The sequence below is a fragment of the Chelonoidis abingdonii genome, chromosome 3, assembly GCF_003597395.2.
Source record: "Chelonoidis abingdonii isolate Lonesome George chromosome 3, CheloAbing_2.0, whole genome shotgun sequence".
Lineage (NCBI taxonomy): Eukaryota > Metazoa > Chordata > Testudines > Testudinidae > Chelonoidis > Chelonoidis abingdonii.
The window spans coordinates 67807991-67824035 of record NC_133771.1 but is presented as its reverse complement, the minus strand read 5'-3'; the positions used below and the strand labels follow the sequence as shown (position 1 = coordinate 67824035).

The 16045-nt window shown below is 38.8% G+C and overlaps 1 protein-coding gene and 1 long non-coding RNA gene across 2 annotated transcripts in view; one reads left to right on the top strand and one right to left on the bottom strand.

The window, feature by feature from the left end:
• Positions 1-16045, top strand: part of SNAP91 (synaptosome associated protein 91) — a 166022-nt gene that overhangs the window by 101255 nt on the left and 48722 nt on the right. The window contains exons 15-16 of the mRNA XM_032806065.2: positions 8520-8534; positions 8692-8862. Of these exons, the coding sequence (XP_032661956.1) occupies positions 8520-8534; positions 8692-8862 (186 nt within the window). The remainder of the gene's footprint in view (positions 1-8519; positions 8535-8691; positions 8863-16045) is intronic.
• Positions 12921-16045, bottom strand: part of LOC142046563 (uncharacterized) — a 133536-nt gene continuing 130411 nt past the window's right edge. The window contains exon 2 of the long non-coding RNA XR_012655507.1: positions 12921-13480. This is a non-coding gene — a long non-coding RNA (uncharacterized LOC142046563). The remainder of the gene's footprint in view (positions 13481-16045) is intronic.

The following is a 16045-nucleotide window of genomic DNA, read 5'->3' as shown; positions in this document are numbered from 1 at the left end:
GTCAACTTCATATCTTTACAATGTAAAATAACAGTAATAAACTAAAGAGAGTATGAGATGGGATGCACAAATATGGAGTACTTCACCATTCACATGAACCCTGTGCTACAGTTGAAGTGAGTTCTTCTAGAACGAAGACATGAACAGAGCAGAAAAAATTGGACAAATGAAATTTATAACTGGTCAAGGCTCTGCATTCTCCAGACCTCCTCCTTTTGCATCAGTCTCTCACAAGTATTGAGAAGCTGACAATCTACTCAGTCTTCATATGCTAACATACTCCTTTCATTCAGCAATGCCAAGCAGTTGTAATATGTGAACCAAAAGTTTTAACATTCTCTTGAAGCTTGTAACATCCTCTTGTAGGTTTCCAGAAACTTAAGTCTCTAGGCTTCAAACCTAGACTAATTTTATATGCTGAAAGAAGTTTAGAAAAACAAATCTAGAGACAGGGAAAAGAAACCATGAAACTAAGGAAGAGAATAGCTGTTGTGGCTAAGAAACTCTGAAAATAAAAATAGACTAAGGCACATCAGAAACTTCGTTTTTAGTACATTGTCATAATCTATATCATACGTGGTCACACAAACTGTTTTAACGGTGATTTGGATTTTAAAATGTATCTGCACTTTAACAATTAGGTAATATTGCTTTCTGAAAATTTCTCCCTCTTTTGCTTAGTTTGTGTCGCTGCCATGCTTCCATTTATTATACAAACTTTTCCATAGCTGCAGGTGCAATAATCTGCTTTCATTTCTTTCTGTGGCAGTAGGTTTTAATAGGGCAAGGTTTGGGAAATAAAAATTGCAGAATTAATGGAACATAATGTACCAAATGGAATGTAGGGAAGAGTGAGCAAGCAAAGAAGAAGTGGGCTGAAGGAATGCAGTGTATTACTAAGGCAGGGGTTGGCAGCCTTCGGCACGGGGCCCAGCAGGGTAATCTGCCGGCGGGCTGTGAGACATTTTGTTTACGTTGACCGTCTGCAGGAATGGTTCCCCCACAGCTCCCAGTGGCTGCTGTTTGACGTTCCTGGCCAATGGGAGCTGCGGGAAGCGGCGTGGGCTCCAGGGACATGCTGGCCACCATTTTTTGCAGCTTCAATTGGCTGGGAATGGCAAACTGCAGCCACTGGAAGATGCGTGGTGCAGTTCCTGGAGAAGGTCAATGTAAACAAAATGCCTCGCAGCCTGCCGGCAGATTACCCTGATGGACCGCATGCCAAAGATTGCAGACCCCTGTACTAAGGATTCAGTAGATTAAATTTTGCAGTTTCTTGGACCTCTAATGAGAGTTTACTTACTTTCTTCTCCATTTCTAATGAACACAAACTTGAGAATAGACCACTCTTTTGAGCCTTTCCCTGTTTGTTTCTGAAATCTTAGGCACTTTGGGAAAATCCCACCCTAAATGACACGTGATCCCAAGTTAGCCACCCTAGATGTGTCTACACTGCAGTTAGACACCCATGATTGGCCCATGTCAGCTGACTTGGGTTTGGGCTAAGGGGCTGTTGAATTGTAGTATAGACATTCAAGCTCTGGCTGCAGCACAGGCTCTGGGCCTTCTTACTTCAGAGTCCCAGAGCAGTCAGTTGGCATGGGCCAGCTGTGGGTAGCTAATTGTAGTGTAGACATACCCTCAGGTGCTTTTGGAAGTCCAACCCTTAAATTTCTGCATTGTCTATGATTGTTAGACTTGCAAAGGGAATGATTGATTAAAAGAAGTGAAGCAATGCTGCAAACTATGTCTACTGAAACAATATATAGTATGTGGGTATGATTCATTCCTCTGGGAAGTGTCCCAAATGTTAACGGTTCAGTTGTGTTTCTTGATGCCATGTTTTCCTTGGACATGTAAATTTTTCCTTGCAAATATTTTATGGTCCCTACAACATCAGAATATCATGAAATGTTAAAGTAGATTAATTTTAAACTGTGACCTAATACTCAACTTTTAATAATTTCACAGCTTCATTCCTCTGTTCCACAAAAATATCTGTAACGCCAGTAAGTATAAAAAGCAGTAAAACATTATTTTTAAATCTTGCATTCTTAAATAGTTGCAGTGTTTTCTCTTTAATTGCTTTATAAAACAATAGTTGAAATTCTTTCTTTACAAGGTTTTAGTAGGCTACCATGCTAGAACATTAGGAGGCTCCAATACAATATAATCATCTATAAATTAGTGAGGTAACAAATTGGTTATGTGTTAGTATAGACAAATGCAAGGTGTGAGTGTTTCAACAGCAGTATCTCAAGTCAAGCTTTCAAAGCTCCGCCAGGTATGCAGTGATATGTTTTTTTAATATACCTCTTGCTACTGTTGTAAATTCTTTTATGGAAGGAAGTATGCCTCTTGACTATCTCAAGTTTAAAAAAACAAAAAAAAACTTCAATATGTTTGGATTTTTTCCTACCAGTGCGTCTAATTCTGTGAATATTCCTCTGGTCTTTGCAATAGGAATTTGGCAGTAAATACTTCATTTCTACAGAGTATGAACTTTTTTTATAACAATGTGTGATGTAAAGGGTTGGTTATATAATACAAAGGGACCATAACAATGTTTGGGTCATGCTACATGTACTTATAGGGTTCCTCCACTCTAACTTATCTTCAGGGAAGAATTTTTAATGACTGTATTGGCCCATATACTACATATGTGTGCCATTAGCTTGTGCTCAGTATGTTTTAGACTAAAGCTGTGGGCAGACTAGTAAAGAGTTGATTTAAAACAAGAAATCTAAACCAATAGTGTCATAGCCAGTGGATTTTGCATCATTGTAAAGATGAGTTGGAACTACATAGTCACTCCTTTCTGTCTTATTGAAGTTAAAGATTTTTACTCCTTGCATCTCTGTAGTAAAAGGTTATAAAAGCTACTGTTTTTGTGAAGCTGAGAAATCTTTTATTTTGCAGTTTTTGACTATCAAAGTGCAGTTGAGAACTATAAGTACCCAGTGGTATTGTGATACAGTAGAGCTGCTTTGATGTGTAATAATCCTAGGGTGACCAGATAGCAAGGGTGAAAAATCAGGACAGGGGATGGGGGTGCAATTGGCACCTATATAAGCACAGCCCCAAATATGGGGACTGTCCCTATAAAATCAGTACATCTGGTCACCTTAAATAATCCAAAAGTCACTGGCAAATACCAGTTAAATTAGTCGGTTTTATTTTAAACTAAATCAAAACAGGAAGGGGAATGCTTCCTGCACCAGGAGGAGGTGGTGTGGGAGAGTCTGCTTACCCAAGTTACATAGAAGACAGGGAGCCTTTTTAAAGTCTAAAGGAACTGTGTCCACGTCTCCCCCTCCATTATTTTAACCCTTGACTTCAGTGAAGAAGACAACAGCAGCATTGAGTAGGGCCCTACCAAATTCATAGGCATGAAATCTGGTCTTCCCCTCATGAAATCTGGTGGTGTACAATTTTTACCCTATAGTATACTGATTTCACAGGGAGACCAGTTTTTCTCAAATTGGGATTCTTGACTCAAAAGTGAGTTGCAGCGGGATCGCAAGGTTATTTTAGGTGGGGGGTCGCACCTTCAGAGCTGGGTGGCTGGAAAGTGGTGGCTGTTGGTTGGGCACCCAGTTTTGAAGGCAGCATCCACCCTGCTAGCAGCACTAAGGGTGGCAATACCATACCATGCCATCCTTATGGGTGGTGCTGCTGCTGCTGGCAGTGGCTGTGCCTGCAGAGCTCGGCTCCGGGCCAGCAGCCTCCACTCTCCAGCTGCCTGGCTCTGATGGCAGCACCACCGCCAGCAGCAGCACAGAATTGTAAGGGTAGTAGTACCATAAATCTCCCCTCCAGCCCCCAGCTCCTTTTTCAGTCAGGATCCCTACAATTACAGCAGCGTGAAATTTCAGATTTAAATAACTGAAATCATGGAATTTATTATTTTTTAAAATTCTGTGACCAAGAAGTTCACCAAAATCGGTCATGAATTTGGTAGGGCCAAATGAGGAGAGTCTGAAGACTGCAAGAAGTTCAGAGCCAGCCAAAATGTCTTGCAACTTTTAGTGTTTGTTTCTATATCTATGACATATTTTGTTAGGAAATCACAAATGTTACTTTATGAAATGACAAAGGAGGCATGCTCATTAAGGGCACGGGGGGGGGGAGATGCATATACTAAAAAGTGTGACTGTAGCTGTAGATGCACATTTTTACTATGTTAGAAGCTACAATGGTCTCCATTTTAGAGTGAAAGTTTTTGTTTTTTTTTCCACAGATACTACACTTAGTTTCTATCTTAAGTGAAACAGAAGCTTTGGTACTTTAATTTCACTGTCTATAGCTGTTAAATGCCAATTTTTTGATGGAGATCACTGAATCACGTAGCTGTTAAGGGGCTTATTCCTTCACTCTCTGTTCCCTGGCCCTTCTCACATGAGCAGAGAGCAACAATACCTGAAGTCCGAAGGTGCAAACAATTTGATGTTTGTTGGGGTGAACTTCCAGCAGGCATGATTAGTTTCCTTCCTCAGTGTCCCCCTTCCCAGCTCTGATGCCAGAGAGTGTTGCCTGTATCCCTGTTCCCATTTCCCCCCACTTAGCAAAAGATTATTCCAATTTCCCACTCCACCCTACTTCCTGATTGGCTGCAGGCTATATAGCAGGGGTAGGCAACCTATGGCATGCGTGCCACCTTCGGCACACGAACTGATTTTCAGCAGCACTCACACTGTCCAGGTCCTGGCCACCGGTCCGGGAGGCTCTGCATTTTAATTTAATTTTAAATTAAGCTTCTTAAACATTTTACAAACCTTATTTACTTTACATAGAACAATAGTTTAGTTATATATTATAGACTTATAGAAAGAGACCTTCTAAAAAGGTTTAAAATGTATTATTGGCATGCGAAACCTTAAATTAGAGTGAATAAATGAAGACTCGGCGCAGCACTTCTGAGAAGTTGCCGTCCCCTGCTATATAGTGAAACTTGAGTTCTGCTTAGCTATACCTTAACCAACCATTTTACTGAAATTTAACTGACCAATCCTAACATATAGTAACATGCTTATCTAACCAATTATATCCCACCATCTTAATTGGTTTACACATAACAAAATTAATTATACAGCAGACAGAAACAGTCACAGAACCAGGCAGAGCATGCAAATAAACAATAGCAAAGTGGAAACTATAATGACAAAACAATACAGAAGTGAGGATTTTACAACTACATTTATAAAGATATAAGGGTTTCCCAGCTATGTCTATTGATAAGTGAGTTCTTACCAAACAAAAAAGTATCAAACTAAATTTCCTTTTACATCTTCTAGGCTTCCCTTTATCTGGAGGTGATAGATCGGATTACCTTTTTAACAACCCAAAATTGCCTTATTTCACTGACTGGTGAGGATGTGACTGTTCTCTTCCCAGCTTGTGGCTGCCCGAACTGTTTAGTCAAAGGCCTTAGCCTAAGAACAAGGCCTTAGACTATCATAGTGAGATAAGGCCTATAAACAGGCAGACTGATTTTGATTCTTGTTTTACACCTCTATAACTAGCTAAGTGATAAGAATACACCTAAATTCTTAAAGTATAGGCCTTTGCAGACAGGCCTGAATATCTGTATCCTAACAATAACCACTGCTGTTTTTAACAGATTTGTTAAGAGATGCTACAAAGATTGACGTTTCTTCCTATTAGACGGCTTATCGTATAGGTAAAGGCTCTTAGTCTCCTTTTCATGATAGTTCATCTTAATTGAATCTTCTAAATCAGACAGCAAGCTCAGTTTGGGGCAGGAACCATGGCAAACTTTAATCTGACTCTTTCAATGTGCTCCAAGTCTGACTGCTCTAGAAGAGGATGGCAGTTTTCATATTAACCCAATAGTAGGCTTTTCTAAAACACATACCTCTTTCCTTTTGAAAATCTGACACTTGGAGACATAAAACTAAAAAAGACTTCATGGGTCATTGCATTAGCAGGCAATGATGTTGTATAATCCCTTTCTTAAATTTATCAAGCACTCGCTGGCTAAAGATCTGAAGGTGAAAGTCTCTGCATCCCATTATTGCATCCCTAAGCCATTCACTCCAGCCATCAGTTATCACATGTGGTATTTTTCTGAACACTTGTTTTGCCCCCTCTTGCATGTTGTGCGTTCTAACCAACACTTTCCCCCATGTATGTATGAAATTGCAACACATCTTTTGAATGGAAATACAGGACTCTTCCCCACCTCCACACCCCCCGGTAATACTATAGTCCTTTTGCTGGTGACAGTGAAGATAGACAAAAATGAGTTGCGGTCACCACAGGAGGGCTTGTTCATTTCAGGCTTCCACTATTCAGTCTTCTCTTGTGTCCCAGTTAGGGGTGGATTTGACAATCCTATGTGCCTTTTTCTATTCCATCTGATAACATCCCCGCCTGCTTATACCGGGCAATCAGTTTCAGGGTTCTGGTAGTCCATATGTGGTATTCCGGTTCCCCATAATTACATTTCCAACAGTTAACCTCATTGATGTATTGAAATTATTGTGTTATCTCTTTTTGCAAAAAGTGTCTAGATGCTACTGTCTATTTGCAGTTTACCTATTCATTAGAAGATGAAGATAGATAATGTTAACTAGGCCACACTCTAAGCCCTTAATGCTTAGGACCTATAACCAAATCTACTTTAGTTACATATATTTTGGTTGTTCTACTTGCTGTTACAGTTTCAATAACTTCCTTTAGTTTACCCAAAACCAGAGACCCCCCCCCCCCCCCCAAGATCCGGTCACTGGTCAATAGTAACCTAAAAATCATGTCTGGTTTTGAGGCATATCTAGTTATACATCTTAACAGGACATACTTTGCCAAAGTACTTATGCCTCTGGGAGACTTTGCTTCCTTTCTAATGCAGCTGGATATTTTTCTAATGCAAAACGTTTCAAATACAATACAGTGAACTCCAAACCACTTGTACTGTGTATTAATCACCATTGTGAACTTTTTTATGGAAGGTGTAAAACAAAAAATTGATATAGGATGCATGAGTGGTATCCTGAAGCAATTGATATAGAATGTTTTTGAATTATCTAATTTTGTCACTGTAATTCTGCTCTAGTTTGTGCTTATGTGCTGGAAGTAGGGGTGGTTGGGGCACTTCCACACCCACTTGAAGTGGTGTCCATCATACAGGGTTTACAGTTTGGTTCAATGACTTTCAGCATCTCCACTGTACAAACTGTTCTGGCACTCCTAAATGTGTGCCTTTTTGTATAAATTTGGGATGAAGCATGGATATAAAAACACTTCTCTTCTCTTTTTGCTTCCTCATTTTGTACATTGTCCTATTGCTAAAATGTTTACTCTGATGTAAAATTTAGAATTTGAGCATAAATCATTTAAATCTGATAGGAAAAGACCACTTGATATTCAGTTAGATTTCCACCCAAAACTGACAAGTTGAAATAACAAAATAAAAAGTTTATATTTGAAGACTCCAATTGGCTGTTGATAGTTTGCAACATTTTCTATCTTGCAGTGTGCGTTTTTTAAAATGACTCATTTTGGATAACTAACTACTTTTAACATGAACTCTAGTATTGAATCCAAACATTGTTAACCAGCCAGTCTAATGTCTTTTTTTGTGTGTATGTACATTATGTTTCTGGATGAGGGACCAATGTGAAGCAGTCTCATAGACCATATGTCATAGCAGGCTTTGAGGAAAGGGGCAGATTATAATCGAATATTTTGTGTACCAGTTTTTAGAACTGTATTAGTCAAATAGTCCTTATCTCTTTAACTGAGGTTCCATTTTAGTTGGCCATCAGTAGTATGCAAATCTAAGCAGGGGGAGAATAGTTATCCGTAGGTAAGATATCACTGACAAGCTTTAGAGCGACCCGTTATCCTGGATAATTCCATTAAAGTATTTAGCTGTAAATGTATGGGTTAAAGGCAAGCACTTTGGTGCTTCTGTTGCAAAAATAATCTCTTCAATACATTAGTCTTGAGATCGACAGCAATATGGGAAATAGGGAGACGGCTATAATCTTGGCAACAAAATACTTAAATTGTTTTCTTGTTCAGTGCCAGTATAGTCCTAGATTTTTAATAACTGATGTGACTCAAAGTACTTTTCTTATATAGAAAATATTTCAGTTAGCTAAAACAAACTATTAATCAGCAGTCCATTCAGACTCACTGTTGGTAGTGGTATTTAATAGAAACTATGTAATGAATGAATTTGACAAGTGAATCAAAATTCCGTGCACCAATGGGTAAATAATTGAATCAAGCTATTAAAGAAATGGATTGTTTCATATCAGGCTATTCACTTAAGTCTTTACTTTCACCTTTCAAAGTTCCTAAAATTAGACTGTCCTGTATAAGCTCAATTCAAGTTATCTTTGGCATGTCTGGGTAGACTGGCATACTATTGATTGAGTTGTTCAGAAATTGTTTCACGTGTGTGGCTAATGTACATGTACATGTTCACTCTGGCAGTTTTGTTAACTCTCCGATTTCTTTATATTGCTATCATGTAATGGACTATGTTAAAGACCTCTTGGGAGAGGGTGAGTAACTCTTTTTTTTTTTTTTTTTATGCTTCTTTTAATAGAGAATTGTTAAAATTATATTAACAGCTGTCTTTGCTTCTTGGAGTCTAGTTTTTTTTTCCCCTTCTCTTCCGCTCACTATTTCCATTTGGTCTTCATATATGGTTACATATAGACAATCTGGCAGCGCTTTCCAGTGTTACTTCTGAGCCGCAGATTTCAGATCCATTTGCTCCAGAGCCTAGCCCAACTGCTGCTACAACTACTGAAATTGCAACTGCTTCAGCATCTGCTACCACTACAACAACCATTACTGCTGTCACTGCTGAAGTGGATCTCTTTGGAGGTTAGTTTCATTGCTGTAATGCTGCAATTTATACAGGAAGAATAAGCCATCTTGAAATCATCAACTTTCATAGTCTAACTAAAAACTTGATCTTCTGTCTGGAAGCCCAAATTATTCAAGTAATTAGATATATTTGAATGGAACTTACAGATTAAAGTTTTTTCTGGGTTGGTTTTTTTGGTCATTGTACATTCTGAAAGACTTTCCCTTTTCTGTGTGCAGGGTTTCCTTTTTGCATATCCCCTGTGGAGGGGGAACATAAAACAGGATACATGTTCAACTGGCTACACACTGGGTTCTAAGCTTAACTCTTATGTCACCAATTATAGAACTAACAATTAATTTTAAAAATTAAATAGTGGAAGGATTTAAAAAAAAAAAAGCCCACTCATCTGCAGGTCTGCATTCTGATACTGTAAGTGAACTTAATACCTTTTCATTGAAATATATAGGCTCATGTCCCTAAAATTACCAGTGCTCTACAGCTGTTTGTCATTGTACTTAATTGGCACTCAGACCCCCGTTGTGTTATTTGACCCTTTCTTTAAATTCTAGTAATCTAGTCCTAAATTTTCTTGTATTTCAGAAGGCTTTGTTGAAGTTTTTTTGTTGAAAGTAAACCCTAAAAAGTGTTTTGAAAACAAAATTGTCACTGACTGGCATAATTAGTGCCTTTTTCCTAATTTTTTGAATTGCTGCGTAGCTGAACCAAAAGGGAATCCTACCCAAAGAGATTGAAATGGCAAATTAAATATCTACTGCTAGACTGTGAGGTAAAACTGGGCCCTTTCTCTGCCTTTTGCCGGGCCAATGGCAGAGTGAGAATACGTATAGCCTGGTGGCTAGTGCACTCAGGCTGTGGGAGACCCAATTTCAAGTCCCTGCTCCAATTATATAGAGTGCAACAGCTTCAAAAGGAGAGATTGGGAGACCCAGATCAGAATGTTTATATTATATACAGGCCATTGGCTAGGGCATTCCCCTGCAATTGTGACCAGAGTACAAATCCCTTCTCTCCATCTGATGTGGAGGGAGGAATTGAATCCAGATATCCCACATCCTAGGTAAGTGCTGTAACCAGTGAGAGAGAATCTATAAGAGTAGCACCACCACCTCCTCCCATTTTGTAAATCTAGTCCTAGTCTTTGCTCTTGTCAAAATGGCTGACATTGAATGGCTGAAATGTAACTCAACTTTACATTACATTTTTAAAATGTATCTATTTTGGTTTGGTGAAAACTATTTTTGGCAAATGTGATGTGAATTGGCAAATAATTTTGGTCAACCCAAAACTGCATTTTTCAGTGAATAAACTATTTGCCAAAAATTCACCCAGCTCTGGCTTCTGCCTCTGTGTGCTTGTTGGTTTGGGTTCTTTGACATCCCTTCTATAGAATCTAATCACCTTTTCTTTATAAACTCTAAAGAAAGGTCCTATGAAATCCATGCCCCAAGGAAATTAATTGTGTTATTGAGGAGTGTTTTGGTTTTGCATTAGAACTTTCTGGTAATGTGTCCATCTTCTGTACCCTTGAAGTTTTCTTGGTTAACTAAAGCTATCAATAGTCATGTCTCATTTGGTAAGCAATGATGGTGATTTGTAAGGGCTTAGGCAGGGTTCTGATCATAATCTGATCTTTTCCTATTTCTTTCTGGTTTGTCTTCTCCTCATCACAAGCTTCCCGACCTCCTCAGATTCCCAATCACACAAACATGTCCTGGAGTCATTCTCATGTCAAACTTCCTACTCCAGTTAAAATTATTGTTTACTTTGCCATATGGTATTTTGCATGCTAGACTCTGTATCTTCTCTTCTGACTCCTGTACCAGTAAAACTCAAAGGATTGGGAATTTTCTTACTGCAGCTTTTCCAGATTACACAGGATCCACACATGTGCTTGAACCTATTTTATCCTTTTATGAACAGCACAGGTAAAAAGATTACATTTCTTGTACAGAATTTTTACCCAATACATCTTTCCCATGATTTAAAATCACAGAAGTCCTGGAAGTTCCCAAATCTCTTCTGTCCATACAACCCACTAAATAGGGGATTGTTCTTGTTCAGGTGAGCACATGTAAAATGGAATAAGCCTTCATCAGATAGGCAGTTTTTAGATAAACAGACTTGGTTGTCTACAGCTACCATTTTAACTGCACAAAAATATGCAGTCCATAAGCAGTCAAGCCATTTCTCTATACTTCAGCAATTCCAGCGATCTACTGCTGAAGTCTGAAGTGCTACTCAGCTCCTAGTGAGAAGAATCTGAGTATTCTATACTACAGGAGGATAAACATTCATGAAGTGCTTTTTCTCTTATAATGGGTTACTTTCTGAAGTGCTCATGATTACTATTTGTGGCAGAGAAATCTAGGACTGCATTACCTGCCTCAGCCTTATGACTCATGGGGTCCTACTGTAATTTCCAGGAGTCTGAAGGCTACTTCTCATTGAACGCAGTTTATACACAGTTCATGCAAATGTGTATAAATTACGTATAGCACAGTAAACATACATATTGCTGTAACTATTTTAAAATATATAAATGAGAAATTGAAATGTGAGCTCTAAGATAGTAAAATTATAAATGTATAACTGCATATACTGCAGAAGAATACTTATTAAATGTTTTTACCTATAACGTTTTCTTACAATAAATGTATTCCTCAGCAAAGAAGCTGCAAATGTGACTTTCTTTATAGTTCCACAACTAAATTCAATTTATCAGCTTCATCTGTGCCCTAAAAGAAAATGATGACTGGGGGGAGTACCTTTTTGTCTCCATAGGCCATGTTTATACCTGTGTCAGGGAGTTTGTTTAAAATGTCTAGCAAGTCAAACAAGTTGACTATGTGCTGTGTGAAAAACTTCCTTGTATTTGTTTTAAACCTGCTTTTTGGTGTTATAAAAATAATTAGCATCCTGAACTATATAGTAGAACATGTCAAGAAATCTTTCTTTTATCACTTGAATGATATTTGGGTCTCAAGCATTTTGAGAAGTTATATTTGAGATTATCTGTAACAATCAGTAGCACTTTCCATGGGTGAACAAGTAATGGTTCTAGACCTCTGTTACCTGGATCCTGTCATTTGAAGAGGATATTGTGAAGAAAAAATTGATAACTTTTTTAAATACCAGTCTGCTCAGATCCTAAGTGAATAGCCATTTTTTTCTGCCTTAAGAAATGGTTTATGATTTTTTTTGCCACTTTTTTTTCTGGAAAAAAATATCAAATCTTAAACCATTTCTCTCATAAGAACATAAGAATGGCCATACTGGGTCAGACCAAAGGTCCATTCAGCCCAGAATCCTGTTGGCCAACAGTGGCCAATGCCAGGTGCCCCAGAGGGAGTGAACTTAACAGGCAATGATGAATTGATGTCTCTCCTGCCATCCCTCTCCACCCTCTGACAAACAGAGGCTAGGGACACCATTCTTTACCCATCCTGGCTAATAGCCATTAATGGACTTAACCTCCATGAACTTACCTAGTTGTCTTTTAAACCCTGTTATAGTCGTAGCCTTCACAACCTCCTCAGGCAAGGAGTTCCACAAGATGACTGTGCGCTATGTGAAGAAGAACTTTCTTGTATTTGTTTTAAACCTGCTGCCCATTAATTTCATTTTGTGGCCCCTAGTTCTTATATCATGGGAACAAGTAAATAACTTTTCCTTATTGACTTTCTCCACACCACTCATGATTTTATATACCTCTGTCATATCCCCTCCCTTAGTCTCCTCTTTTCCAAGCTGAAAAGTCCTAGCCTCTTTAATCTTGCCTCATATGGTACCGGTTCCAAACCCCTTTCTCTGAACCTTTCCTAATGCCAGATATCTTCTTTTGAGATGAGACCACATCTGTACGCAGTATTCAAGATGTGGGTCTACCATGGTTTTATATAAGGCCAATAAGATATTCTCCATCTTATCTCTATCCCTTTTTTAATGATTCCTAACATCCTGTTTGCTTTTTTGACTGCCGCTGCACACTGCATGAATGCTTTCAGAGACCTAGCCACGATGACGCCGAGATCTTTTCCTGACTCACTGTAGCTAAATTAGCCCCCATTATATTGTATGTATAGTTGGGGTTATTTTTTCCAATGTGCATTACTTTACATTTATCCACATTAAATTTCATTTGCCATTTTGTTGCCCAATCACTTAGTTTTTTTGTGAGATCTTTTTGAAGTTCTTCACAGTCTGCTTTGGTCTTAACTATCTTGAGCAGTTTAGTATCATCTGCAAACTTTGCCACCTCACTGTTTACCCCTTTCTCCAGATCATTTATGAATAAGTTGAATAGGATTGGTCCTAGGACTGACCTTGGGGAACACCACTAGTTACCCCTCTCCATTCTGAAAATTTACCATTTATTCCTACCCTTTGTTCCCTGTCTTTTAACCAGTTTCTCATCCATGAAAGGATCTTCCCTCTTATCCCATGACAACTTAATTTACATAAGAGCCTTTGGTGAGGGACCTTGTCAAAGGCTTTCTGGAAATCTAAGTACACTATGTCCACTGGATCCCCTTGTCCACATGTTTGTTGACCCCTTCAAAGAACTCTAATAGATTAGTAAGACATGATTTCCCTTTACAGAAACCATGTTGACTTTTGCCCAACAATTTATGTTCTTCTATGTGTCTGACAATTTTATTCTTTACTATTGTTTCAACTAATTTGCCCGGTACTGACGTTAGACTTACCGGTCTGTAATTGCCGGGATCACCTCTAGAGCCCTTTTAAAATATTGCGTTACATTAGCTATCTTCCAGTCATTGGGTACAGAAGCTGATTTAAAGGACAGGTTACAAACCATAGTTAATAGTTCCACAATTTCACATTTGAGTTCTTTCAGAACTCTTGGGTGAATGCCATCTGGTCCTGGTGACTTGTTACTGTTAATTTATCAATTAATTCCAAAACCTCCTCTAATGACACTTCAGTCTGTGACAATTCCTCAGATTTATCACCTACAAAGGACGACTCAGGTTTGGGAATCTTCCTAAGATCCTCAGCCGTGAAGACTGAAGTAAAGAATTCATTTAGTTTCTCCGCAATGACTTTATCGTCTTTAAGTGCTCCTTTTGTATCTCGATCGTCCAGGGGCCTCACTGGTTGTTTAGCAGGCTTCCTGCTTCTGATGTACTTAAACATTTTGTTGTTACCTTTGGAGTTTTTGGCTAGCTGTTATTAAAACCCTTATCTTTCCTTATTACATTTTTTTACGTTTTATTTGGCAGTGTTTATGGTCCTTCCTATTTACTTCACTAGGATTTAACTTCCACTCTTTCAAAGATGCCTTTTTATTTCTCACTGCTTCTTTAACATGGTCATTAAGCTGCAGTGGCTCTTTAGTTCTTTTTACTGTGTTTTTTTTAATTTGGGATACACGTTTAAGTTGGGCCTCTATTATGGTATCTTTGAAAAGTGTCCATGCAGCTTGCAGGGATTTCACTCTAGTCACCGTATCTTTTAATTTCTGTTTAACTTTCCTCCTTATTTTTGCATAGTTACCCTGTCTGAAATAAAATGCCAGTGTTGGGCTGTTGAGCAGTGTTCTTCCCAGCACAGGAATGTTTAAATACTGTTATATTATGGTCACTATTTCCAAGTGGTCCTGTTACAGTTACTTCTTGGATCAGATCCTGTGCTCCACTCAGGACTAAATCGAGAATTGCTTCTCCCCTTCTGGGTTCTTGAACCAGCTGCTCCAAGAAGCAGTCATTTAAAGTATCGACAAATTTTGTCTCTACATTTCGTCCTGAGGTGACATGTACCTAGTCAATATGGGGATAGTGCGGGATTTCAGTTATTATTGAGTTCCTTATTTTGATAGCCTCTCTAATCTCCCTTAGCATTTCATAGTCACTATCACTGTCCTGATCAGGTGGTCGATAATAGATCCCTACTGTTATATTCTTATTAGAGCATGGAATTTCTACCCATGGAGATTCTATGGAACATGTGTATTCATTCAAGATTTTTACTTCATTTGATTCTACATTTTCTTTCACAACCCCCCCTTTCCCCCACCACACGACCTGACTCATAGACTTTAAGGTCAGAAGAGACCATTATAATCTTCTAGTCTGAACTCCTGCACAGTGCAGGCCACAGAATCTCACCCACCCACTCCTGTAATAAACCCCTGACCTATGTTTGAGCTATTGAAATCCTCAACTTGTGGTTTAAAAACTTCAAGCTCCAGAGACTCCTCCAGCAGGTGACCTATGCCCCACTCTGCAGAGGAAGACAAAAAAACCCCAGTGCCTCTGCCAATCTGCCCTGAAGGAAAATTCCTTCCCGACCCCAAATATGGTGATCAGCTAAACCCTGAGCATGTGGGTAAGACTCACCAGCCAGACACCCAGGAAAGAATTCTCTGTAGTAACTCAGATCCCACCCTATTTAGTGTCCCATCACAGGCCATTGGGCGTATTTACCTGCTAATAATCAAAGGTCAATTAATTGCCAAAATTAATCAAGCTTACTCTTGAAGCCAGATATGTCTTTTTCCTCCACTGGTCCCCTTGGAAGGCTATTCCAGAACTTCAGTCCTCTGATGGTTAGAAACTTTCATCTAATTTCAAGTCTAAGCTTCCTGATGGCCAGTTTATGTCCATTTGTTCTTGTATCCACATTGGTACTGAGCTTAAATAATTCCTCTCCCTCCCTGGTATTTATCCCTCTGATATATTTAGAGAGCAGTCATATCTCCCCTCAGCCTTCTTTTGGTTAGGCTAAACAAGCCAAGCTCTGAGTCTTCTTTCATAGGACAGGTTTTCCATTCCTCGGATCATCCTAGTAGCACTTCTCTATACCTGTTCCAGTTTGAATTCATCCTTCTTAAACATGGGAGACCAGAACTGCGCACACTATTCCAGATGAGGTTTCACCAGTGCCTTGTATAATGGTACTAACACCTCCTTATCTCTACTGGAAATACCTTGCCCGATGCATCCCAAGACCACATTTAGCTTTTTTTCCCAGCCATATCACATTGGCGGCCCATAATCATCCTGTGATCAACCAATACGCTGAGGTCCTTCTCCTCCTCTGTTACTTCCAACTGATGCATTCCCAGTTTGTAACAAAAATTCTTGTTAATTCCTAAATGCATGACCTTGCACTTTTTACTATTAAATTTTATCGTATTACGATTACTCCAGTTTA